At 41.5% G+C, this 25,568-nt stretch overlaps 1 protein-coding gene and 1 long non-coding RNA gene across 4 annotated transcripts in view; one reads left to right on the top strand and one right to left on the bottom strand.

Moving 5' to 3' along the window:
• slitrk4 (SLIT and NTRK-like family, member 4) overlaps nucleotides 1-25,191 on the top strand; it is a 30,979-nt gene extending 5,788 nt beyond the window's left edge. Inside the window, exons 1-3 of one of the 3 annotated variants that reach the window (XM_047585434.1) lie at nucleotides 8,089-9,367; nucleotides 10,162-12,703; nucleotides 24,112-25,191. In XM_047585434.1, coding sequence (XP_047441390.1) covers nucleotides 10,204-12,703; nucleotides 24,112-24,140 — 2,529 coding nt within the window. In that variant the 5' untranslated portion in view covers nucleotides 8,089-9,367; nucleotides 10,162-10,203 and the 3' untranslated portion in view covers nucleotides 24,141-25,191. Of the gene's footprint in view, nucleotides 1-8,088; nucleotides 9,368-10,161; nucleotides 15,101-24,111 lie in introns of those variants that run through there. The other 2 variants (XM_047585436.1, XM_047585433.1) reach the window with 2 other exon arrangements.
• On the bottom strand, nucleotides 6,731-7,499 carry LOC125008261. The gene is made up of 2 exons (XR_007112864.1): nucleotides 7,283-7,499; nucleotides 6,731-7,105 (listed from the first exon to the last, which is right to left on the bottom strand). It is a non-coding gene; the product is annotated as an uncharacterized LOC125008261 (long non-coding RNA).
• Nucleotides 25,192-25,568: the final 377 nt, after the last annotated feature.

The raw sequence follows: 25,568 nt of genomic DNA, 5'->3' as shown, positions 1-25,568 counted from the left end.
CAGGATATTTAACATTTCCTGTCTCCCCACGAATGTCTCCACAAGCCTGTGTTTGCATATTTCCTCGCACTCTCTGTACACTTCAGCTGTTTGTAATAAATAGTGGAGTACCTCATGCCACGATGCATGCTGCTAAATAAATAAAGAGCCATCAAACGCTTCAGATTTATGGAAAACTAGCCGGCGTTGTAAGCATTTATTTTCCTTTCATCGCTAGTTGAGAGAGTAATGGGCTGCACACGCTGCTCAGAACAGGGTGTCACTATCGGTGTTAAAGCTGTCCCGCAGTGCTGATAACAAGCTATAATTCTGACTGCTTTATTACGCCCAACATGTCACACTTTATTTTGGCTCACCCAAAACTGGTAATCTAAATAATATTATGACTTGTCAGAATCCTGTTGATATGCTAATCTTATTTTTAGGATTTGTGTTTCACAGTCTGTACAGTGTAAACATCCCATTTCAGTCACCTAATGCAAACAACACACTTGACAAATTGAATTACGAGTCTCAACACTTCCTTGGATTTTCTAGCGTTTCGAGTTCTGTTTTTACCCTGAGGCTGACCCTAGGCCCAAAGTCAGACTCTTTCTGAATTCACAGAAGAATCTAGACCACTTGTTTCCAATCTAGTTCTCTAAGAAGCATAATTTAAAACCCTTAATGTGTTTTGCTTGCGTGAGTGAGTCTGTAGAAAAGTTACTATATTTACTCAAGAATACTGTCCTTGAGTAAAAACCGTGGCCAGGCCACATTGTCTTTTAGTACTTCATGTCTCTCTGCCTTCATGCTCCGTGTCTCGTCTCTCTTTTGATTTATCTCCCCGCCTGTGAACCTCTTCCAATAAATATGGCCGACCATGAAAGTGAAATGACTTGCTACTTTCTTTATAGTGGTCAGCAAACTGCCTGCTCTAGGAGGCTAATTTTAGCGTTTATGTTTGGTCTGACTTAAAATGATTCATGTAAAAATCAGTGTTTATATATTTTTTTAAGCTGAAAGGAACTTGAGCTACTCCTACCAATATAAACTGGTGTGGGTGCCCTTAGACGTATATAAATATGGACTATCCATCCCCACTTTCTTGCACTGGCCGAACTGACACTAGGTATATACCATCTTACCTGATCTGAGTAAGATTCTGTGCAGTAGTGCATTTAGACAGTGGAGCAACGTGGATGACGCCCACACTTTGTCCAAACTCACTCAAAATAAATTAATACTGTGCTCTGCTCTGCCTCCTTCGTTACGACTACCAGTTGCCATGCAAATCGTTCTGTGATGTCATATCCTGTTTCTATAGCATCAAATAACTAACTAATGCAAAACTAACACACTTGGGTCTGCATCAGTATTGTATTATCTACCTACCGTTTGTTTTGAAATGGAATAGACATTCAACATTTTGAAGCATTTTATGAAGTATTTACTCCAGTGCTGGATTTCCAGAAGAATTTACCTGAAAAACCTGCTAAAATCTCAATGATAACACAAGCAGAGGAAAACAAAAACACAAAAACCCAGATTAGGATTTTAGATTTAGTTTCTTTAGAAAGAAATCCGTCTGAAGCAAAGTGATATTTCTTTTTGCCTTCTTCCCGGTCCCATTAATCACCTCACAGTCTCTCAGATTTATCTTGCGACCCCTGACCCCAAGACGGGCAGTAAGCAAACACGGAGGACAGATGTGATAGAGGGCTTAGAACGAGCGACAGAAAAGATGTTACATCAAGTTTATGCTTTTCTGTCGAGGCATTGCAGAAAATCCGTCAGAGTGTCAGGACCCACCTCTCATAGCCGTCACTCATCCAACATGTAGCTACACATCAGAGTCGCCAGGAGTTTTGTTGGTGACAACAGCTACTGTAATCACTGCTTGCTCTGGTCATATTTAATTTTTCATTAAGAGTTGAAGGCTAAAATGTGTCTGCCCACTTTGCTGTGACTTCATCCTTGTTAAAAATGAATGGAATTTAATTGGCTAAATGATGGATGCCACAACCACCTTCTATTAAAAATGCTGTTTAGAGAAACGAACGATGGGAACTGAGTCTTAGCTGCAAGCTGTTCTGAACACGCAAGTTCTTCAACCATATCGTTGTTCCCAGATAAAATGATACCCCCAGGCTGGCTTCTGAAAAATAAATAAATATAAAAATTGTGTTTTTATGGAGGGAGGGAGCTGGAACTTGTGCATCCGTACCTTTCAGAAAAAAACTGTAAATCCCATCCCTAATCCTGTTGAAAGTATCGCTGACTGAACCAATGAGTTGAGACAACATTATCCTCTGAATACCAAGAGTTTAAGTTCCATTTTGACAAAAACAAGAACCACTTCTTTGGATTATTTGCCATTTTAATTAATAATTTCATAATTTTATCCCCACTGTGGGATAAATTAAAGAATTGTCTTTGTAAATCGTCGCATTTCCACATGATTAGATTAACAAATAAATCATATTCCACAGTTAATAAGTAATCAAATACAAAATTACAAAATACAAAATTCCCAAATAAAGGGATTCAGTGATTTTCGATCCAGTTTGTCTTCATAGAAAACAGAGGGATGTTGGCATCGGTTTATCAAAAATTTAATAAATTATCCAGATTTTCTTGACATTTTATACATTAAACTGTAATATTAGTAACTTTCTTGGAAATGTCCTTTGTAATTTATAACTACGTACCAGCTATTTTCTTCTTCTTCTTGGGGGTGTCATATTTAAGCAACATCCACATGAATAACGGGTGCAAACGTTTTCCAGCAGAACACTGAATCACAAGATGGGCGATGTTGTATGTTTGCATTTTTATATTCAAAGCAAGACGAGTGAAATAAGGTCTGTTGCTGTAATTAAAAATAAGCCACTTCCCGTTATTCATATTCAATTAGAACACTTTTAGGAAGTTTAAATCTGCCATCAGCTTATAATTACCTTGTTACTGTCACCGTAATTTATCTGCATACGGGTGACACCACTGAAATCTGCCAGATCGTTGTGCTTCCTTATAAAATGACGGTTATCTGTCTTTGGTCTCCATGGTTTGCATGAGCAGGTGTTGTCCCTGTGCACATGTAGGTCAGTTCAGAGTGGTGACAGCCTGGTATTAAATGGCGGCCGCAGAGCTCGCTGTGCGTGACAATCAATCAGGAGTGAGCACCGAGGCTTCAGCGCAGGCATTTTCCTGTGATTAGTGCTGACCCAGACACTGAATATGTTTAGCAGCGCCCCTCCATCCTCATGACTCAGAACCCTGCTGCTAGTCCTTCTAGCTTTCCAAACGGGGACGGATTTACATTTCCTGGGGCATCTGGCGAATGTTGTATAGGAATCCAGCAGAGCTGAGTGGCTGTAATGTGTCAGGAAACGGCACAATTACTGCAAGTGTATCCAAATAAACCCCAAACATGTGTCTGTCGTCATCCTGGCTGTGGGCCGCTCACATATTAAAGCTCGCATTAATTTACAGCCTGCTTGTAAAGTCTGATGTCTTCATGAATGAATAATGGGGTTTTGCAGTTCTTCCTCCGGGCCATACGTACAACTTCACTGTTCTCCAAAAATGACTCGAGACACAGCAGTGAGCCACGCTGTTGCTCTGCATGACATGTTCTTCTATTACCATGAGCAGAGTGTAGTTTACTGGGTGTCACTGCTACATGCACCATCCTATCGGATTTTCAACTGGATATGATTTAATATAATTTCTATAAAAAATAATTCCTGGAGTACTTGTTGCCTTGTTCGGAATCTGCTGCACTCGAGACAGATGTGTGAATCCATGACTGAAAGCAATAGTCCAGCAATATTTACTGTTGTTTGAGAAGTTTTCTAAAAAGTAAAGGAACTAGCTGTTCTATGGTCCTGAAACAATGAATTTTAGATTAGTGAATTTATGAGGATGTACATCTTTTGAAGGGAAGGTGCCAGGTGGTGGAGAAATTGGACAGCACTGGGAGATGTTGATGCTCCTTCCTCGAGCAGCTGATGCAATATCATTGCAATAGTGCGTTTACTGTAGCTTTGGTTCGTTGGTGAAAAAAAGACAAAGTTCTGACACATCCTATGTGCTTGCAAACCGCTTCGTGATTGGTCATTTCAGGAAATCATGAAATAATTGCTTTGAAAATTTTGCATCTGCACCAGTTTACTGTATTAGAAATGAAAGACTCGCTCTAGAGGCATACAATGACCTGTTCTGCAGAAAGTAAACTGCTAGATTCTGCAAACAAATCGTTATGCAGAGTGTTTCTAATCGGGCTAAGGCCACCTTCTCTATCCGGTCTCCTCTAGGTTAATTTGTTCTGGATGGAGTGCTGTGGCTGTGATCCCAAACAAACCAACCTGGACGGGAAACACTCGTGGTTTTGGAACAAGCTTAGGTGTAAAAACGCCTTCAACAGAACATTTATTTAGGTACTTCAGCTTAATCTTCAGGCACTTGTATTGCCATTTTCCTCTATTTTCCGGAACAGAACAGACAGAAAACAGGACAAGATTCATAATAAATATACAGAATCAGAACGCTTTATTTATCCTTCAAGGAAGTTGTGTTGCTGTTGCTCCTATAAAGCGTCGGTTACATGTAGACCGAGTCATATACAAATAAAGTAACTTTTAAAATATATATTTTAAAAATGTAAGATGCATTCTGTGGTGCATTTTGGTTTGATAAATCCATTACTAAAGGTAATCCTTACATAATAAACATAATTAACAAGCAAAAAAATACAAAAAAGTTTAAAATTAATTATCAGAAAGCATTAATAAATACACAGATGATAATATCAAATTATGGATTAAGAAAATACAGTAATTGAATGAAATTAATATTCTATGAGCAGCATGCAAGGTAATAGCAATGTTCATATTAACGCATCAGTAGTTTTATCATTTTATGTAATTTGCATAATGAACTGTGCTTTTGTTGGTTTTATACTTTACTGTAAAACATTAGCATTCAGAGATGATCTAATCTGAGTTAATGTTGTCGTGTATCTTCACTCACACCACATCACCTCTGTAGCATTTCTAACGCTGAACAGTGAAACTCTGTGTTACACTTGGCCCATTTGTACAGTTTACACAAGGCTTTACTAAACTGCAGACCAGGACCCATAGTGACACACTGCAGGCCTCACTTTGTGCTCACATGGTGTGTCTCACATAAAGATGCGATTTAAAGCGAGGTGAGCGGATTGTCGAGGAAGCCTTCTTCAGGGTTCCCTTCGTTTTCTTTCCTATTTTTTATTATTATTATGTTTTTTATTTATTTATGTCTGTAATCCACTTAATTATTCTTGCTGCAGAGTAAACTCTATTCACAGTCACTGATTGTCCTTTTCTTATCTTATCTTTAAAATAACTAAATCTCCGCTTTTTCCTCTATTACGGAAAAAGGGAGACAATCTTAATATAAGCCTTGAATGGAAAAAAAAGGGGAGAGGAATTGGCTTTGTGCTAATATCAGATTTGCATCGATATTAGTTTTGCATCAGAGCCGCTGCTGGCAAACAGCAGCAAGGCAACAGGTGTCTGTGATAGAACCAGGCCGCAGCATTTGATCAGACATCGTGGCAACGTGCCACACAGCTAGAAAAATCCATAGAGCACTTTTAAAAAACCGAGAGAACAGGCCTCACCTGAGCAACACGACAGGTCCTGACTCATGAATGGGGGTGCAGTTACATTTATGGCCAGATGAGGGCGACACATCAAATGCTATACACCCTGCAGCACAGGGAGCGTCCCCAGCAGTCACAGAGGCTGTGAGAAACGGAGCACCAGTAAATGAGTTGCGCAGCATATTTAAAAGCCCTTTTAAAAGACGTATCAGATTGCTTAATGTTTATCCAAGAAATTGGATTAGACAACACAGGATTCAAGGTTTTTCCAGTGTTTGGACACAGGAAGCAGCGTCTCGGCCACATGGCCAGACTACCAACGACAGCTGAGACGGAAGCAGGAGGCTTTGCCAACTGTCTGGCTCATTCCCTAGTAGGCCTGCTTTCCTCAGGCCACTCACAGCCAGTGTAGGAACATGTCCAAGACTGTCAAATATCAGTGTACTCATACGGGCTCGCTTTGAGTATCATGTGTTAATCTGCACACACACACACACACACTGAGGAAGGAGCGCTTGATTTGCGCTGTTTTGTGTATAGGTGAAATCAACCACTCCCCAGTATTCAGTAGGCTCTCTTTCACAAATACTGAGAAACAACCGAGACGGCAAAATATTCTATCAAAGCGTGATAACATAACAATCTGAAGGGTCCTTAATTAGCAGCTGGCTTTGTGCGGTGGAGGGGGATCGTTTCAAAAGGACTGTCAAAGCATCGTAAACGCATGTACGATTCGCTCTTCAACCATTACGACAATCCCTCAATGTGTGTACTCTCTTACTGTGGAATATTGTCTGTCATAATATGTCTGTCAGACAAGAAAGATGTTGTAGTTTTATTTAAAGGCAATCATTGTGTGCAGTTATGCTCTTTCCAGAACATACATTTTCTGTAGCAGTTTTTAATTTTAATTTGTGAATATTAATGATCATAACTCCTAATATTAACACTAGGAGACGACTGAAAGTAACAAGTTCGAAATGACTATGACCTCTACACTGAATGATGAAAATCATGGATCTGACAATGAATGCATTGGAACACTTTTTTTTTTAGATTTTAAAAACAAAAAAAAGAAAAGGGAGCGATAAGAAACAAGAAGACAATATCAAACACTCGTGGTCTCTTTTATTTTGAGTCGTGACGGACACCGTTTTAAACACACAGGGGGATTCTGCACCCACACCCACTGCTTTATCTTCATCATCATCATCCTCATCATCCCCGTCACCGTAAGCATCAAAAGTTAAACGCATCCAGTCCAGCTGCGCAATCCACACTTTCTTCCCCGTCTTCCCTTTCCGCAGCCTGGTTTTATTCGCGCGTCTCTTTGGCTCCGGCACCTGTTGCAAGAGGAAACCAGAGGCGAGGCTTCCGGTGAGGCCGAAACACTGTCAGGTTTCAGGTCCGATTCCCCTGTCAGCTGGGCGCTCGAGGACTGCGCCACGCTGCCACTCCACTCAGCCCCGGGCTCATCTCACATAGATAGATAGATAGATAGATAGATAGATAGATAGACAGATAGACAGATAGATAGATGGATAGACAGATAGATAGATGGATAGACAGATAGATAGATATTTCCCACTGTTCTAATGAGAGATCTAGTATTTATATAATTGGGGGATATTTAAAGTAGCGGTGTTGCCATACCCTGCGCTTTTCTCCTCTCCATCTTCCTCCTCTCATCCGCTCCATCCATCCCCACATCTTCTCTCCCCTCTTTGCTGCGTTCCCTCCTGCGAAAACACAAGTGGAGTGGAAAAAACGTGAACCGCACAAGCCTCTGATTGACTGATTTCCCACCTCCTTCTCCGTTTTCCTCTTGCAGCCCTTCTGACTGCAGCACTCTTGAATAATAACACCCTCTCCTCTCTCGCTCTCGCTCCCTCTCTCTCTCTCTCCTATTTAAAATGCCGCTCACATGCGCGCTCCCGTGCCCGATTTTTAGGCACACGCACACACCCTCTCTGTCCAATCGCACCTCGGGGACGCGCTCGGCCCACGTCGTGCAAGTCAACCCCCGTGCGACTACTTGGCAGGTAAAGCCCTTTTTTTCCCTCCTTCTACTTCTTAAATTTTTTATTTTTTCACCACAAAATCAGAACACACACTCCCTTCCTCGCTTCTCATCAGCTTTGATCTCGATCTCCTTGGAGGTTACACGAGAGGAAGAGATAGAAAACAGGTGAGAGCCTCCTCGTATTGTTTTTAGAGAATAATTAGTAAATCATAATTCGTAATGGAGACATGTAGACATCAATAGTGCGCGCTCAACATAATGGATCTGTTTCAAGGACTGAAGTTTTCCTTTTTTTCTGTTTTTTTCGGTCTATGTGAGAGAGACCCCCCTCCTTCTTTCTGTCGCTCGCTCTCTCCCTCTCTCTCCTCTCCCTCCCTCCCCTTCTCTCTCTCTACATCTCTGCATTCTCCTCTTTTAGTCGTGTGGGAAGCTCAGTGAATGCGGCTGCAGAAGGAGCCAGCATACTTACGCGCCTGACACGGATACTGCTCTGTCTTTACAGGAGGGGGGGATACCACAAGCTTGCTCTCCTCCAACTCCACGACCTGGATATTCTTTTCTCTTTTTTGGTTGATTTGGATAGGAACGATTTCAACACTTCCTCGTTAAGTTTATTTTGATTCTATTTTTTTTCCGGGGCCGATGGGAGCGAGGGAAAGCGCTCCTCACTTGCACCACCGCGGACTAAAGACTGAATAACTGCATTATTCATTTTTACGCACCGGTTTCTGTTGCCCTGACTTATTTCTCTTGTTTCTCTCCGCTTTTCTGTGTTTTGTCCCCCTTTTTTCGGGGAAAGGGGAAGCCCTACAGACACAGCCCTGTTTTTTTTTTTTTAATTCGTCTTTTTTAAAAAAAAAAAAAAAATCCTCCTATTCCCGAGACAAGCATATATTCTGCATGCAAACATCTAATCACTGACAAAATAACTGGACTGGATGTATGCTTTCAGGATGGAAAATAATCTACGGATTCGCGTAACCTGATGGGAAGCTTTTGGCCGCTCTCGCCCTCTGAAGCATTATCCCGGTGCGCAACTTCGCTCGAAACAAACCAGTATTTATTCACCGGATCGCTAGGGGTTCCTGAGCCGAGCTGAAGCCAGGCGCGCAGCGGTGGTCATCCCCTCGCCCTAATTTTCTTCACTTCTTTGCCCCTCTTCATTATCCGGTTTCCCCTTAAAAAAAACTCCAAGAATGACGGACTTATTTCACCGCATCGCCGTTCACCTTGCGCTTTTTTTCACACCTTGGAGTAGCCGGACGCGCCGCCAAGATCTCTAAAAGCTGTCAGCCTCTCCCTTCCTCTCTCTCCTTTTCCCTGAGCCTATCTGTCTCTATCTCACCCGCAAGCAAATGCATTTTCTCCCATGGAGGTAGTACAACCACCCTGGGGACCGAACGACCAGAGGGGTGATTGTTCCAAGCAAGAGGAGCCCGTCAGCAAGAGACGCATCGGGTGAAATCGGACCCCCCTCCCCTCCTCCTCCTCTGTTTCTCCTTCTCCTCCGCTCCCCCCTCCAGTTTGCTTGGCTCGGGTTGATCTACATAAGCCTAGACTGGGATGTAGGGACTGGAGAAACCTTGTTGCACCCCCGTAACTGTCTGCGATCTACTTCAGCTGGGAGGACCGTTTGCGCACGTCTCCATCCATGTCTCACCAATGCTGCCCCGCGTCTCCAGAGGGAGCTGCATTAATTACCTCCACAGCTTCGGGTAAGTCTTATTTATTTTAATTTCACCCGTGCTCCAAAAAAAGACTATATATTTTACATTTTCAATACCATTTTAATTTATTCTTCTATTCGGTGTCAGAGGTGGGGGGCGGGGGGCGCTTCTCCTCGTGATTAATGGGTGCCGCTTAAAACCCTCTCAATATGTCAGCAATGGGCACAGTCCCAGTTCTTCCTCTTCCCTGTGCTCTCACAGTTGCTTTTCTAAATAACCCGAATGTGCTGCTTATTCATGATGGTGGTGGTGGCGGCTTTCAAATGAGACCCCCGTGAAAAAAGAAAGCTGCAGCTGCTTGACTTTGATTATGTGACAGGGGTGAAGAACATAGTCATGCTTCTGTATTTGACATTTCCAAGATGATGCCCCATGATTTGGATGGCAGAAGGCGGTGTGGCAGTTCACATGTCGTTTCTAGAGCATGTGGTACTTTTCCAGCAGTGTTAAATAATCTGCATCAGAATATTTATGCTGTCCAGTGATTAGGGGAGAGTCATTGTGCTGCCACTCACTGCATTTCTAAAATGAGTGGAAAAAGTGCAAAAATGTGTCTCATAAATGTAGTATTTTGAATATATCTCTTACAGTAAAATATAAAAATGATCTAGCTGAACAATGAAAATGGATTACATATTGGAATGCAGTAAAATCAATCTCAAATATGTATTTTGACGTTTTGCTTTCTGTGTGTGCGTTTCTGTGTGTGTGCACGCATGCGTCTCTGGTTTTGATGCGCGAATGTTTGTGCATGCACCTGTCTCTTTTTTCTCTTTCCAAAGGTTACTAAATGGTTTTCTGGGGGAGGATTTATAACCGGCGAGATGCTGCTCGTACTCCTGCTGGCAGCCTTTTCTTCCTCCTTCTCCGGCTCCCTCTCCTCCTCTCTCTCCTCCCCTTCCATGTCGGACGGACCCCCGATGGTGGACCCGTCCGCCTCGGACTTGATGGCCGAGACCTGCAGCGCCTGCTCCTGCATGTCAGTGGAAAACGTGCTGTACGTCAACTGTGAGAAGATCACCGTCTATCGACCCACACAGCTCATCCCTCCGGCCTCCTCCCTGTATCACATGAACTTCCAGAACAACTTCTTAATCATACTCTACCCAAACTCGTTCCTCAACTTCACCCACGCTGTGTCACTGCAGCTGGGCAACAACAAACTGCAGAACATCGAAGGTGGAGCATTCATGGGGATGAGTGCGTTGAAGCAGCTGCACCTGAACAATAATGAGTTAAAGGTGCTGCGAGCAGACACTTTTCAAGGCATAGAAAACCTGGAATACCTACAGGCTGACTACAACTTGATAAAATACATTGAAAAGGGAGCATTCAACAAACTGCACAAACTAAAAGTGCTTATCCTCAATGATAATCTGATACAGGCACTTCCTGATAACATATTTCGCTTTGCCTCACTCACACACCTGGATATAAGGGGGAACAGGATCCAGAAACTTCCTTATTTGGGGGTTCTGGAGCACATCGGGCGCATTGTAGAGCTGCAGCTGGACGACAACCCCTGGAATTGTACCTGTGATTTAGCGCCTCTCAAGGCATGGCTTGAAAACATGCCTTATAACATTTTTATCGGCGAGGCCATATGTGAAACCCCAAGTGACCTGTATGGGAGGCTCCTGAAAGAAACCAACAAACAGGAGCTGTGTCCCATGGGGACAGGAAGTGACTTCGATGTTAGGATGCCGCCTGCACCACCTGAGAATGGGCAGTTTCCCTCCAAAATGTCCCCGACCACCATGGCTCCCCTAGCCACAAAAGCGCCAAAAACTACTGACTCATCAAAGATTTATGGCAATGGTATTGTGGCTGGTTTACCCCCTTTTGGAAGAAATAGCCAGATTGTTTCCTTTCAGACACGGACCCCTCCATTATTGTGTCCACAGCCCTGCAGCTGTAAAGCGCACCCCTCTGATTTTGGCATCAGCGTCAGCTGTCAAGAGAGGAATATTAAAAACCTTGCTGATCTCATTCCTAAACCCCCAAACGCCAAGAAGCTTCACCTGAGTGGGAATTATATCCGTGATATCAGCCCGAGCGATTTCCAAGGGTTCGAGGGCTTAGATTTACTACATCTTGGCAGCAATCAAATTGTCTCTGTGCAGAAAAGCGTGTTTGCTAACCTCACTAATCTGAGGAGACTGTACCTGAATGGAAACCAGCTTGAACAGTTACACCCAGAGATGTTTTTGGGCCTGACAAACCTACAGTACCTATATTTGGAATACAATGCCATAAAGGAAATCTTAGCGGGCACGTTTGACTCCATGCCGAACCTACAACTCCTGTATCTCAACAACAATGTGCTGCGGAGTCTCCCTGCTTACGTCTTTGCAGGTGTCTCTTTAGCCAGACTGAATCTGAAAAACAACCACTTCATGACCCTGCCGGTGAGTGGTGTCTTGGACCAGCTGCGGTCGTTGACCCAGATAGACCTGGAAGGGAACCCATGGGAGTGTTCCTGCGATCTGGTCGCCCTCAAACTCTGGCTACAGAAGCTGAATGATGGAGTGGCTGCCAAAGAGGTGAAATGTTCCTCCCCTGTACAGTTCGCCAACATTGAGCTCCGCCTCTTAAAAAATGAGATTCTGTGTCCTAGGATGGCGAGACCACCGTTTATTCTGACTAGCGCCACCCCTGTTTTGACATCAGTGTCGCCTGCTGGAGTTGGCAAAGCACCACCCGGAGGGCCTGTGCCTCTCTCAATTATGATCCTCAGCATCCTCGTGGTGCTCATCCTCACTGTGTTTGTGGCCTTCTGCCTTTTAGTCTTCGTCCTGAGGCGGAATAAAAAACCAGTGGGCAGGCAGGAGGGGCTGGGGAATCAGGAGTGTGGGTCCATGTCGTTGCACCTTCGACGCCACAACCACAAGTCTGGCAAAAAAGGCTCCATCCCAGGAGACGACTTGGGAGGCGAGACGTTCATCCCGCAGACCATCGAGCACATTGGCAAGAGCCACACCTGTGGGATCGGACGCTCCTCAGACATGGACGCCGGCTTCAAGTTCGCAGACTCGCAGAGGCAGAAAATCATCCTCCGGAACAGCGCCGACAAGGATAAAGACTCACTTTCCACCCTGGAGCGCAACAAACGCCTCAGCACCATAGATGAACTCGAGGAGTTCCTCCCCAACCGAGAGCCCAGCTTGTTCATCCACAACTTCCTGGACAGCAAAAGAGATTTCAACAGTATAGGGATGGGCGGGTACGAGATCCGCTACCCGGAGAAAACGCTGGATAAAAAGATGAAGAAGTCATCGCTGATAGGCGGGAACCACAGTAAGATCGTGGTGGAGCAGAGGAAAAGTGAGTATTACGAGCTAAAAGCAAAGCTCCAAGGAACGCCTGATTACCTGCAGGTGCTCGAGGAGCAGACTGCACTGAGTAAAATGTAGGGATTGTTTTGTTTGATTTTGTGCATTGATTATACATGCATAGACAAGGAAGTCAGACACATGTACAGGCAGACAGACAGCCAAACACATCTGCCTTCCCCTGGCTCTTTGTTCTCCTCAAGCCTCACGCACATCATTCAATCCTCTCCTGCCCTGTCCCCATCTCTCTCTCTCTCTCTCTCTCTCTCTTTCTCTTTCCCTCCCTCCCTCCATGCCTCTCTTCTCTCTCACTCTCACTCTCTTTCTCTATGTCTGTCCCTCTCTGCAGCCACACACACACACACACACACACACACACACAAAGCAAAAAAGTGCCTTCTGGAAATCCTTAATGACCAATGCAGAGATGGACAAAATGGCTCCACACTACAAAGCTATTACTAGAATCAGCGTGGATGTATTTCACAGTAAAAGACCTTTTTGGATTATCCACGCCACCACATGTATGATTCCTGCAAACATACAGGACACCCTTAAAAGCAACCAGACAGTCATAGTATTTTTTGCTGCTATTGAAATGGGTACTTATCTCCTTATTTTTTTGTTGTTCTTGTTGTTCCTTTTCTCCTCCTTTTGTTTTTTTTTTTCCAACCAAATTCAAGGGTCTTGAAAACTGTGCTTGAGAATATACCTCGCCGTCTTCAGCCCCGGTTTAAAAAAAAAAAAAAAAGAGAAAAGAAAAAGGAGGGAGCGTTGGTTGTTGTTCTTTTGCTTTGGAAAATATCCAAAATTGGTACTTCTGGAATGAGATTAACAGAATCATTGACTCAATGGATGCTACTTTGCTTCAGTTTTATTTTTGAAATGATTATTTTTTTCCATTTGCGGGGCTGTCTGTTTGTTCTCGGGGATGCTCTCTGGAGTCGGCTGCAGACTCTCTGCCATCTTGTCTGGATTACACACCAGTAGCAGTACACCTGCTCTTTGCCGGGAGGCTAAGCGGCTCCTGTTTTCCATTCATGGGAATCGGAGGCACTGCGAAACTCTATTGGGGAATGATTTCATGACTTCTTTTTTGTTTTTGTTTTTCTTTTTGTGTAAAGAGCCATGTTAAATATAGTGTCTTCTGAATGGAGTTGTGTTTCTCTTCAAAATTGCTACTTACAGTAACTGTATGTTTTGGGTGAAATCTAACGGCACATACACTGTCAGAGGACAATGTTTCTGGAAAATGGGGGGGTAAAAAAAAAAGAAAACCAAGGATGAAAAAAAAAAATTACAAAGCTGCTTGCCATGTAAGCGTAACCAGGAATTTATTTTGTAAGTCTTACATTATTTGTATCTGTGGGACTGGTTTGTAAATTACAAGGAAAGACGCATCTACACAGGAACACACTCACACTCATGCTGTACGACGGAGCGTCATCATCAAGAGACTACAAGTCAGAATTGTCAAACAAACCGCTATGATTCAATCGGTGATCCACCTTCCCCTTGTCAGCTCTCAATTCGTAGTAAAAGAAATTTAACAACATAGTTAATTTATTTTTCTATGCAGGATTATTTAAAGAGTTATTGGTATTATTTAAAAAGGATAATACATACAGAGCGGAAAGGACTTGATAGAACGATGCATCAGAGCTTATTCAGGCCACCAGAAGTGACTGTTGAGTTGATTCAAGGGTTTTTTTGTGTCTCTCGGTTTACTGAGGAACTCGACCCGCCGGATAAAGGGTTGTGAAATGTGATCTGTGATGTTTCCTTTTTATTGTGTCGCACGATGAGCCGAGGCCTGACCGAGTCTGTGAAGTTTCAAGCGGTTTCCTTATTCTTATATCTCCCACAGTATCATGTAAAAGGTTTCTTATTAACATTATGCAACCAAAATAAATGTGCATTAAACTTGACATGCTTCAATGGAGTTGTTGGGGGTCGGGAAAGGAGACGTGTCAAGAGGAGAGAGGGATGGGTTTCCAGCGAATCGAGGCTCTAAAATTGTTAGATCTGAACGGAGGCGTATCTTAAAAACACCATGTGCAATATTAGTAAAAGAAAATGCTCAGTCATGATGGCTTCGAATAATTCTGTTTAATTTATTTAGTTTGAGGTTATATTGTCAAGGCAGGTTCTATTTCAAAATTCTTCTTTTTTTCTCAACTCTATCCGGTCCTTATTTAAAAAAAAAAGAAAAAAAGTATTGTTAAGTTAAAATTATGAGTGTTTATTGACATTACAAATGAATAGAATGTATCTTGGAAAGTATAATAAATACAATTTTCTATCGGTCATAAATCTCCTGTATATTGGTTAATTTTCTCTTGTATAATCATGTTGAAATCAAGGTATTAAAATCGGCACCTATTTGCTACTGTGTCCCCCTATTTCTTTTGCTCTTAGCTTCTCCGGGCTCCTCCGCTCTGAAGCTGCCAGCTCCCTCATCCCCTCCTGCTTTGAGTTTTTCACAGAACAAGTTGGATTGTCTGACAGCTCGGTGTTGGACTGACTGCAGCTCAAGTGACAGGCTGTTGTGCTTGTTTTGTTCATGTACAAACACTGGCTGCCCTTCAAGCATAATATATGATTGCTAAGTCTGTTTCGGTGCGCGGGATGGGGCCGTGGGAGCTGAGAGAAACCGCTGTTGGTTACACTTAAGGTCGTAAAAACCGCATCTTAGGTGTTGACAGTCAACACCAAATTTATCTTTGCCTTTGAGCTTAACTTTGAGCTTAAACAGCTTGTACTGCCACACCAAACATTTCAGATGTCATTCAAACACTGGTATGTGCTCCGATCGTCTTGTGATCCTCTCAGGAAGATGTTGCCAAACAGTGAATCCATGAATACAACTTGATTTCCCATTCTTTCAATCATTCCCAAATTATTGTCTTGCAGGTATCTCATCTGTTCTCATTCGCCTATCAAACTTTCATGTCTTTCCTTTTTAGGGTTAAAAATTCAGTTTTCCCATTTCTGCGTTAATCCAACCTTTTGGGCTTTTGGGAAAGGCAAGTAGCAAGAAAGCATGACTCATCCGGACGCCGGAGAATTGTCCTCATTAATTATTAATACGCACGGCAGTTATGAACTAAAAAAGGGATGCGGGGGGGAGGGAGGTGGGGAATGAGAATCTGATATGTCCGCCCCCTCCGAGCTCTCACTCTTCCCCCATTCTTCCTCCCGTCTCTGTCGGTTACAGAGAGATTCAAAATAAAATAAAAGGGACGTGAAATTGGCTGGAAAAAAAAAAAAGAAGTGTCTTTTCAGTCCAACATTTTACTGCAGTGACTTGGCTCGTGTGCAGTGTTCTGTTCCTGGAAGCTCCGGGGGTCCTTGAGGGGCCACAGTGGTATCACTAGAAAACAGAAAAAAATGTTTATTTTCCTTGTAATTTAAGTCACTAGACATTAGTACAAAAAAAACAATGCACAAATGCCTCATGGTTGTTTTCTCGCTCCCTTTTTCTCTCTCCTCTGTGCTGTTATCATCCCACCTACTGTTGAGACAGTTATGCAATTCTGTGCCGAATCCTAACTGTAGAAACCTTCTCCAATGTGCCACGGAGTGTATTCTCATCTGATGGGGTTGCTGGGAGAAATGCACGTCTATTTGAGGGGAGAGATTTATGGGAGAGGGGAGAAACAGCTGGCAAAGCCCTGCTGCAAATAGAATTGGAGGCTGCGTTAAATATGGGGATGACCACAAGGGGCGCTGTGAGCCAGGAACAAGCAGAGACTGAGACGTGGACCACAGGATTACTGATGTTTGAAAGGCTTTTGATTAAAAAGAAATATTTTTTTCTTTTATTATTATTATTATTCCAGGACCTTGGCCTCCTTTTTGTTGGGGAAAATTGAAAGACATTCTGAGGCTCCATGTAATGATAATAACTAAAGAGACGCAAACATTGGCTCAGGATCTCCGCAGAAATGAACTAAACATATAAAAGGAATTCAAGGTTGAATTATTTATATAGAATGAGAAACAATGTTGGAAAAAAAAAATATGTTTTAGTGCAGCGGTCCCCCTTCCATTGTTAGCAAAGACAATCTTTAGCTAAAACACTTGGGAAATGTGTTAGAGTACCTTCATGCTTCAGTATCGCAGCGTATTTACAGCACTCGAAACACAGCCTGAATATTTCAGGAAAAAATGTGGATATTAAAATTAGATAAGGATTAACTGGATTCATTATTACTTGTTCCTTTATCCACATAAAGGAGCTAGATGCGTGTTTAAAAACAAGCTACATTAGGATTGGCAGATACATACATGTCATTTTCTGATTTCTCATTTTGTCCATACATTTCTTCCCACTTTTGCTCAGATGCGAATTCATTCCTTCCATTTTTCATGTTTTTTTTTTTTTTTTTTGAACTAACAGGGATACTGGGTTAGTTTTACTATATTTATAGCCTGTGTTGAAATGTCTCTCCTGTAGAGTAAATTTGCGCACTGTAAAACAAATATTGCCCTCCCCTATAATGGTTCCAGGTGTGTTTGATGTGTCTCTTGGTTACTGAACAGGAGAAAACGTGTGAGGAACCACGTGTTTTACGTTTTATTCCACATACATATGAATTATATACTTTTTATATTACCTCTTATCAGGAAAACCCACATGACTTCAGAATTGACACGTTCCTGAACCTCCTTTGCCATTTTAAGTTTTTACCCTGAACACCTCAAGAGTTACAAAACCTGACTTTCTGAATGCTTTTATTATCACCTACTGGGCAACAATATTTATTTAGCCAAGTTGTGAACAGTAAATGAAATACAACATGCTTTAATAAATGTTAACACTAAGTGAAATATTTTAGCACCAAACAGAAATGTTTCAATTTAATTTCTCTGTCGAAATACTTTTTTTTCAAAGGATATAAACCACTGAGCTTAAAATATGTTGATGCCATTTATTATTGTTTGCTGTTATATTATTGGAGCCCTTAGTTTCCATTCATTTCTGTGATGTATGAACCTACTCTGAAGTGTTGATTGTGTGGGAATTTATGAAGTCTGAATAATTTTTTTATGTTAAAGTGACATAATTATTGTATTTTTGGTGCAGTTTCAAGAGTCTGTTTACAGTTTGTGTCATCATAGTTGTCATACCGATGTCATTGGTGTTATCTCACACTGGGAGTTTAAGCTCCACTTATGAATTTGATTATCTGTGACAGAACCAAATCTTGCTGCTTCCCCCCGACTTGACATGAATGGCTCGCATTCATTCGACCCACATCTGTGTAATAGAGATGGGATCTGGGTTCTTGTGGATTTGTTCCATTTAAAGAACTGTTTTAAAGAGCCGTTCAACGAATTCTGTTTGTTCGCAAACATCACAATTGCACTGTCTAGCTATCACAGAAATATGAGTGCACGCCTGATGCAGTCAGACTTTCATATCAAAATAAACCCACACCAAAAACCACCAGTGGGCTCCTTCAAAATAATAGCTTTCAAACTGCATCTGTGATTATGGCCCCAATGGTTTAGTCCTGCAGAACAAAAAGGTTAAAAACTGCTGTTACTCATCACACTACCAGGACTAAATAACAATATCCTATATAATTAGGCACATTTAATTACAAAACATTTCCCTCTTAATTTTACTTTTTTCATTTAATGGGATCCTTGCTTTAATTACACTGTTCGTTTTTCTTTGACATGTTATTAAGCTGTGGGGGCACATTTGTAGCTGCTGAATTCCAACAATGTGCTCAGGAATGGTACCCGGGCATTTTTGGCATCCTCCACAGTCAGGCGGCCATTTGAAAAGGGATGAAAAGGGAAGGCATCTCCCTGGTTACTGCAAATTACTCAATGCAGCCCCGATGAGAGGGGAAAACAATACCTCGCCTCCCCACCAGCCGCCTCATTAAATGTAGACAAATCCACCAATGCGACTCCGGTGTAGCTGCTCGGCTGCCATTTTCAAACCATTTAGTGGTGTTAATAGCACCTGCAGCACAACTATCTTTGCCCGAGTGGGCCTGGGCCCATCCATTTTTGGCCCAGACCCACCCATTTCCATTCTAGCTGTTCATCCAATAAGCAAACCAACCAACAAGCCAATCAGCGGCTTTTAAGCCCACCCACAAGCTGCATCGTGACCAGCAAGTGATCCAATGAAATGACTGATGTTGGCACGCTAATTTTTCAAGCAAGCTCAATCAATGGGATAGAAACTGAGGATAGCTATTAGCTAATAAAAAAAAGTCTGATTTTATTTAAATTCATGGAAAAATGCTCCGAGGTGTAGGGAACTCCTACCACTTTAAATAAGATGAGTGACAAGTTACCGTCCAATTCAGGTTAGCTCGTGGCTCATAGAGGCTGATCAACTCTAAAACTGTCCCGTCATCTGTCTGTTCAGGTCGTCCCAGTCTCAAAGAGTCAACTTTCCAACCGTTAAAACAAAAGCTGGATTATTTCTTGCGTGCCTTGCTCTAATTACACACAAGTATCTGTGTGTGTTTCATGTGCGCCTAAGGTCATGAAACTGGATCAACATTGTGCAAACTGTCAACACGAGCACAACATTTTATTTATTTTTTTTTCAAAAAGCGGCTTCAAAGTGTTACGTGTTAAATACTCCAGTTTCACCTATTTTCCCTGGCTGTAATTTGGTGCAGATGCATACTAAAGGACGGCGCTCTCAGAGAATATTACAGCATCTCCGGGGCCTAGTTGGCCTCCATGCCGACACTACTATAAATTCATTTCATTTCTCATTCAAATTGTGTCCTTTTATTATTTCTTTTTCTTCTTTTTTTTCCCCCCACGACCGTGGTCTGAAAGAGATAATGAGTTCTTGACCAAAATGAAGTATTCAACTTCTAAAAAAGTGACACCAAGTCTCATGAGATAATTGACTGAACCAAAGTGAAAGTCTGTTCAGTTATACTATTTGCATTGTCTGCGCCTGGAGCTAATACTTCCATTCATAGTTCTTTTAAATTCTTGATATCATTTTATCAGTGTTCTTTATTGTTTGTAAGTTGTTCTGTAAATGCATGGAAAACGCTGCTTTGTCCTTATTTGATCCAGGGTTGTTGTCTTTATTGGGTTTATTGTGTTGAACTGATACCCCCATTGTAACCTTAAAGCACAGTTCATTAATCCTAACCTACGTTTCCACTTGGGTTTCGCGATCAGACCTCTTATCTAGACTTTGGGTGGCACAAGTAATCCTCACTCTTGCTTTTGAAACATGAAACTCGTCCATCTAACAGGTCTGATCAGCACCTATGTGAGTTTAATGCTTCCATCTTGATGCTTTATTTCAAAGTGATTATCCTTAGCCACCCCAGATAAATCAGTTCCTGTGTTTGTGTTGCACATTTGTAGCAGTGTTACCACTTACAAACCCAAGCTATAGCTCCGATATTACTACCACAATGTATTTCATTAGTGTTGATTTGGAATGATTGGATTTTTTGGTCACAAGAACCTTCAGAGAAACATACTGAATGGTCAACCAAAGTGAATGCTGCTAAAACTGCAACAATGGAACATTTCGAAACCATGGCATCTGGTTTTACGCCGTTCTGTTTGGCACCTTGGCAAGTTACTGTTTACAAGGAGATCTCATAAACCAGTTCCCCAGTATCACCATCTTCCCTCTGACTGCAGCAGCACTGCTGTTGAGCAATGTGACGCACAAACACTAAAACCAGTCCGTTATGGTTTTGTCAATTTTACAGTGCAAGAACTGTATATGCTCTTAACCTACATGGGATTTGTGTGTTGTACGAAAACGAAAATGTATTTGAAAGTGTGACACAGACCTATTGGCAATTAAGTGTTCTCCTTTTTGCTAAGCTACTGTCATTCTTCTAAGTTGTGATCATCTCACCCAGTTGCTTTCACGAAACAGCTCAAAAAATTTCTCCGTAAGAGTACTGATATTGTGTAATTTTTTTATACTCGTTTGAAAGATAATAATGCTTTCCTTCCCAATCAACCTTAAAAAAAAATGTCATTTCTTTTTGCTGGCCTGCTGAGCTAAAACCTACCAAACATATCTAACATATTTTGCATAATATGTTTCCCAACTCACTGTTATGTAGCTATGTTAACTTTTTGGAAAAGAAAATTATGTTAAAGTTTAATTTCACTGAACAGATACTTGATGCACATATTCTAGGTAACTTTTTTTCCTTAATGTGTGTATTTCCTTCGAGTATTGTTGTTTTATGGTCTAATTCCTTCAAAATGGCTATTTAATTCAGTTTAGCTCAGTTTAGCTCAAAGCTAACATGTCAAGCTAACCTCAAGTATTCAGCTAAACATTGTTAAGTTTGCAGTGTTTTGAAGAAGTTTCATATAGATAGATAGATACTTTATTTTCCATGGACATAGAAGTACATGAAGTTGAAATTAGGTAACATAGCTAATTAAATGCATTTAGCTACTTTACACGTCTTTGGCTCCAAATAACCGTCAATTTAAATCATCACATTCAAGCAGCCGGAAGCCTCGGAAGTCATTAAAACTCTACTAATTTGACGGATGAGGCCTAAAAATCATTGTTAAACCAATTGGCGTTGGCTGGGGAGCAGGATGCATGTGTATCAGGACGCAGGGCTGTGATTAATGTGCTGCCGTTTCCTCTGGGTGCAGAGCTACACCTGTTTCTATTTTATTACATTGATCTATGAAGGATCAATGAAGGCGAGGGAACAATTGCAGACAAGTAGAGGAGACATACTTAGACCTCTGGGATCACCCCCAGAGGTTATTTGTACATGTCTATGTGTATGCGTGAGAATGTTTCCCTGCGCTCACGTCCCAGGGGAGCGCATCAGAAGCCTTCCTTTAGCTCTTGCTCTCACTAATCAATAGCTCATATCTTATCATGGATCCGAAGCCCCCACGACCATAGAGCTGTGAAAGAATTAATGTGAAGACAGGCTAAAATAAAATAGATGTGCGTTTTGCTGCTTGTTATCAGCATTAACTGATAAAAAACTGACCTTGCAGCCAGGTCGTCACAGCAATGTGTAAAGCTTCTACAGTGTTTCCAGTCCTTGGTGCATATTCCTTACTATATTTTACCATAGTTGGCTCTTAAAATAGGTTTTCATTTCAAGAAAACCAAAAAAATATATAAATCTCTGAGACCTTGAGGTGAAAATAAAATGTACTGCAAGATTTGTAATTGACAGGTGACTTCTAATGACGGCAACACCGAGCAAGTTTAAGGGTTACTGCCGCAGCCATCCCTCTTCCTTTCTCCCTGCCTGCCAATCTGTCTTGTTCGCCTGCTTCTCCATCCATCCATCGTCTCTTTCCCCCCTGTCTTTTCTCTTTGCTGTACCTGAGCTGAATTATGATCCAGAGTCTTACCAGATACATTGTGATTGATTGGGCTTTCCGGCTAACTAATGAATTGGCCCCTCAAGGACACGTAGCGGTCCAGCTTTGGTAATAATGTGGAGTCTGCTGAAGGCAGCTCAAAGACTCCTGACACCACAGATTTAGCGCTTACAGTGTTTATTTGGATTTGGCTTTAGCAAGGGGGGTGGAGTGGGGGGGTTAATTTTCAAATTGCTACCAATTGCTTTTCTAATGGCTTTTTGCAAATTGTCTCATAGTGACATGCTTCGGGGGAATTAAGTTTTTAGTTAATTTGTGATGATATGGCAAATGACATTCACACACAGTGAACTGCAACAGCAAATTGTTGGACAATCAATTAAAAACTATTTCCCAGGCTTAAACGGTGAAATGGTTTGCCGCTGGGTTTATTTCCTTGGTGTACGATACATGTAAAATCGAACTCTCAGAGTTTAGACTTTTGCACCAATGAATATTTTTGTATATTAACGTTAGATCAAATGGCTGTGTGCACTATATAAGGTGTCACTGGCAGCGATGAAGCTCCCAAAGCTTTTTAACAATCTTAGCAAGAAAACTGACACTAAACACAGTTACGAAGTTAAGAACTTGCTCGTGAACAAATTATTTGCTAACAAGACTGGCCTTATAGTACTTGATATGTTCAAGGCTATCTAGTGGCCTGCAAACTGTTAATGCATCATTAAATAACAATAATATTTTAGTATAACAAGCTTGTGCACAAGGGTTAGCTTGGATACCTTAACCAGTAGTTATGGGCAAACAATGGCCAGTTGGAGAATCTCCAAACTGCTGCTTTTTCTGCATTAATGTTATTAACAGTGAGGTAACCTCTGCAGTTATGCTTTAATTGTGTTGCTTTATAAGTTTCCCATAGAAAATATCCTGCATACAGTTAGGCTCTTATGATCTCTAAGATCAGCGCCTGCAGCTTTGGATCCTGGACTAAGTTTCAAAGTTTTTAGATGCTTGCAGAGGGTATAAGAGATTTCATTTCTAAGCTATTAGCAGACTTTACCATTTATGATTATGTGCTGTCATGTGCTGTCAATTACCTTCAGTATGTAAGATGATAAATGTCACTGCCAGGAGATTATACTAGCTCTCGCTAATTAATGTTAGCTCCCCTACAGCGTCCCCGGCAACACAGGTGATTACAGATCATTAGCCATTTTTAACTTATGTTACTATATATCTAGATTCATAAGGGATTCAGATGGTTTCTAAAAATACTTTCATACCCAACTCTGTTATCTTATTCAGGCCTGATCTAACTCCTACCAGATACCTTGGATGTCTAGATGTACACACGTATAGGTGCAATATAAAAAAAAAATTGCATCACTAGCTTTTCTCTGGACATATGTCAAATTTGAGTGAAAGCAGAGAACATAATGAGCCTTTGGGTGTTTGGGCCACTGTTTATCGTACTGAACTTGTGGCAAGAGAGTCAGCTCCTATTGGCTGCTCTATGCAGTATGAGTAGCTAACGGCAATCTAAACCGACTCCTGCCAGTCTTCTGTCAATATTGATCTTTGAAATGAATGAACTTATTAGCCTTTGGCGTAGTCCTTTTGTCACACGTTGGGTATGAGTGATAGGACAAAACACCAAAAGATGATGTTGGGTCACCATGACTTCAAGTGTAATAGACATGAGCCCCCACTTTGTTGGATGTAGCTTTATTGAAATGTCTGTGAAGGTTCACAGTCATCCAGGTCATTGCATATCCAAAAATGTTAAAGAAAGGCAAATGGACTTGTGGAGTTAAGCAGGTTTCTGATGGGTTACACCTACAAATGTTGTGATTTAAACATCAACTCCCCACCAATCCATTAGAACTGAAGGAGCTTCTCAAATGAAACGTCTTCAAGAATCTCTACACGACCAGTTGCCTTTCTTTAGCGTTTTTGGATTAGCTTTATAGAACTGTCTGTTCAGTCCTATGCTGCTGGGATACATGAAATTACTTTCTGCATTCATCCAATGCTTCTGTGTGTTTATCTCATTTGCAGAGCCCAAGCAGAATCAGCACCTGCTGTGATGATTGGTCATGCAAGAACAAGTGTGTGGATGTGAAATTTCAGGCTAAATGCATTTCAGTCATTTAAATGAGCCTTTACTGTGTAAATGGAGAACATGCAAACACATTTGGACCGTCATCTACATTGTAAGAGTTTATTTATTCTGTGTCAAACAGGATGGTAGTCTTAACTAAGGCTTTTACGAGTATCAAAGTTTTACAAATTGTGCTATTAAAGGCCGTGATGTGTTGTGAACCAATATCTAGAATATGCACATAAACATTATTGAGAATTACTAATGTATGTATGTATGTATTCTTAGAACTCAAAAGATCTAGGTGCCGAAATCCCTGGGGGCCTTTAGGTGTAAATGAGATGCATTAGCCCACATTACTACAACCATCTCAAAGGAGTGAACAGAGTTGCTATAGGGGCCACATAATAATACTGACTAAAAATGTAATAATGATTTAAGATTGGGGAAATAATACAACAAAAAAGGGTAAAATTAACTTTTCCTAAACTCCTCCTTGTCAACGTCAGAGGTCCTTTAGAGGTGGGTTCTGAGCGACTGTTCTGTCCAAGACCTGAAAGTGTCACAACCACAACATGAATACAACCGTATTTTGACATTATTTGTGTCTCTATCTTGGTTCTCATTGCTGTTTTTCCAATTAATTCACTGCGCGTCATTTGTCCGGAGCTGCCATATTTCTGATTGGGCATATTATGGTCTGGCTACATTCAAACCCACCACCTTTTTTTTTTTTTTTTGAAAATGAATTTGTATCCATCCGCTTCGGGTTGATTGTTTACTCAACCTACTGTAAGCCCTTTGAATAATTTTGAAACCAGAAGTAATAGAACAAATGGTCTTCCATCTGTGACTCTTGGATGAAAAATGTAATCTCCTCTACGCAGTGACAGATTAAAATGTTTGGCGGCGAAAGCAGGATTCAGTATTCCGAAAGGCGCCTTCATGAGCACACAGAGTTTTGGGAATTTTGACAAAGCTACAACAATTACAACCAAGTGTCCTTTCACTCAACATGCAGGCTATGGTTCAGAATGATTTACAGAAACTTTGAAGCACGATGGTCATTTGGATTAATTAGTTGGCAGTCACTGAGTCTTCATCACACAGAGTAGCCAGAAGACAACTAAATGTCTGGGTTTCACAAATGTGCAAACATGCCACTTACAGTAATTGTGGCCTGCACGCTGTGTGTAAGTAAGTGTAGTGTAAGTGAGGCTTTCTCAAGAAATGATTGGTATGCACTGTTCACAACAACACAGAGAGAATCGATGGCTGCTCTGGTTACGCATTCTTCAATGAAAATGGTTGAGACTTCAATGAATCGCTTCCTAATGATGTCACACTAGGTTGTGGACAATGATCAGCATGAAATTAGACAAGTCAATGATTTAGCTTTACTTGACTAAAAGCT

The sequence above is a fragment of the Mugil cephalus genome, chromosome 5, assembly GCF_022458985.1.
Source record: "Mugil cephalus isolate CIBA_MC_2020 chromosome 5, CIBA_Mcephalus_1.1, whole genome shotgun sequence".
Lineage (NCBI taxonomy): Eukaryota > Metazoa > Chordata > Actinopteri > Mugiliformes > Mugilidae > Mugil > Mugil cephalus.
This window is presented reverse-complemented; position numbering and strand designations above follow the sequence as displayed.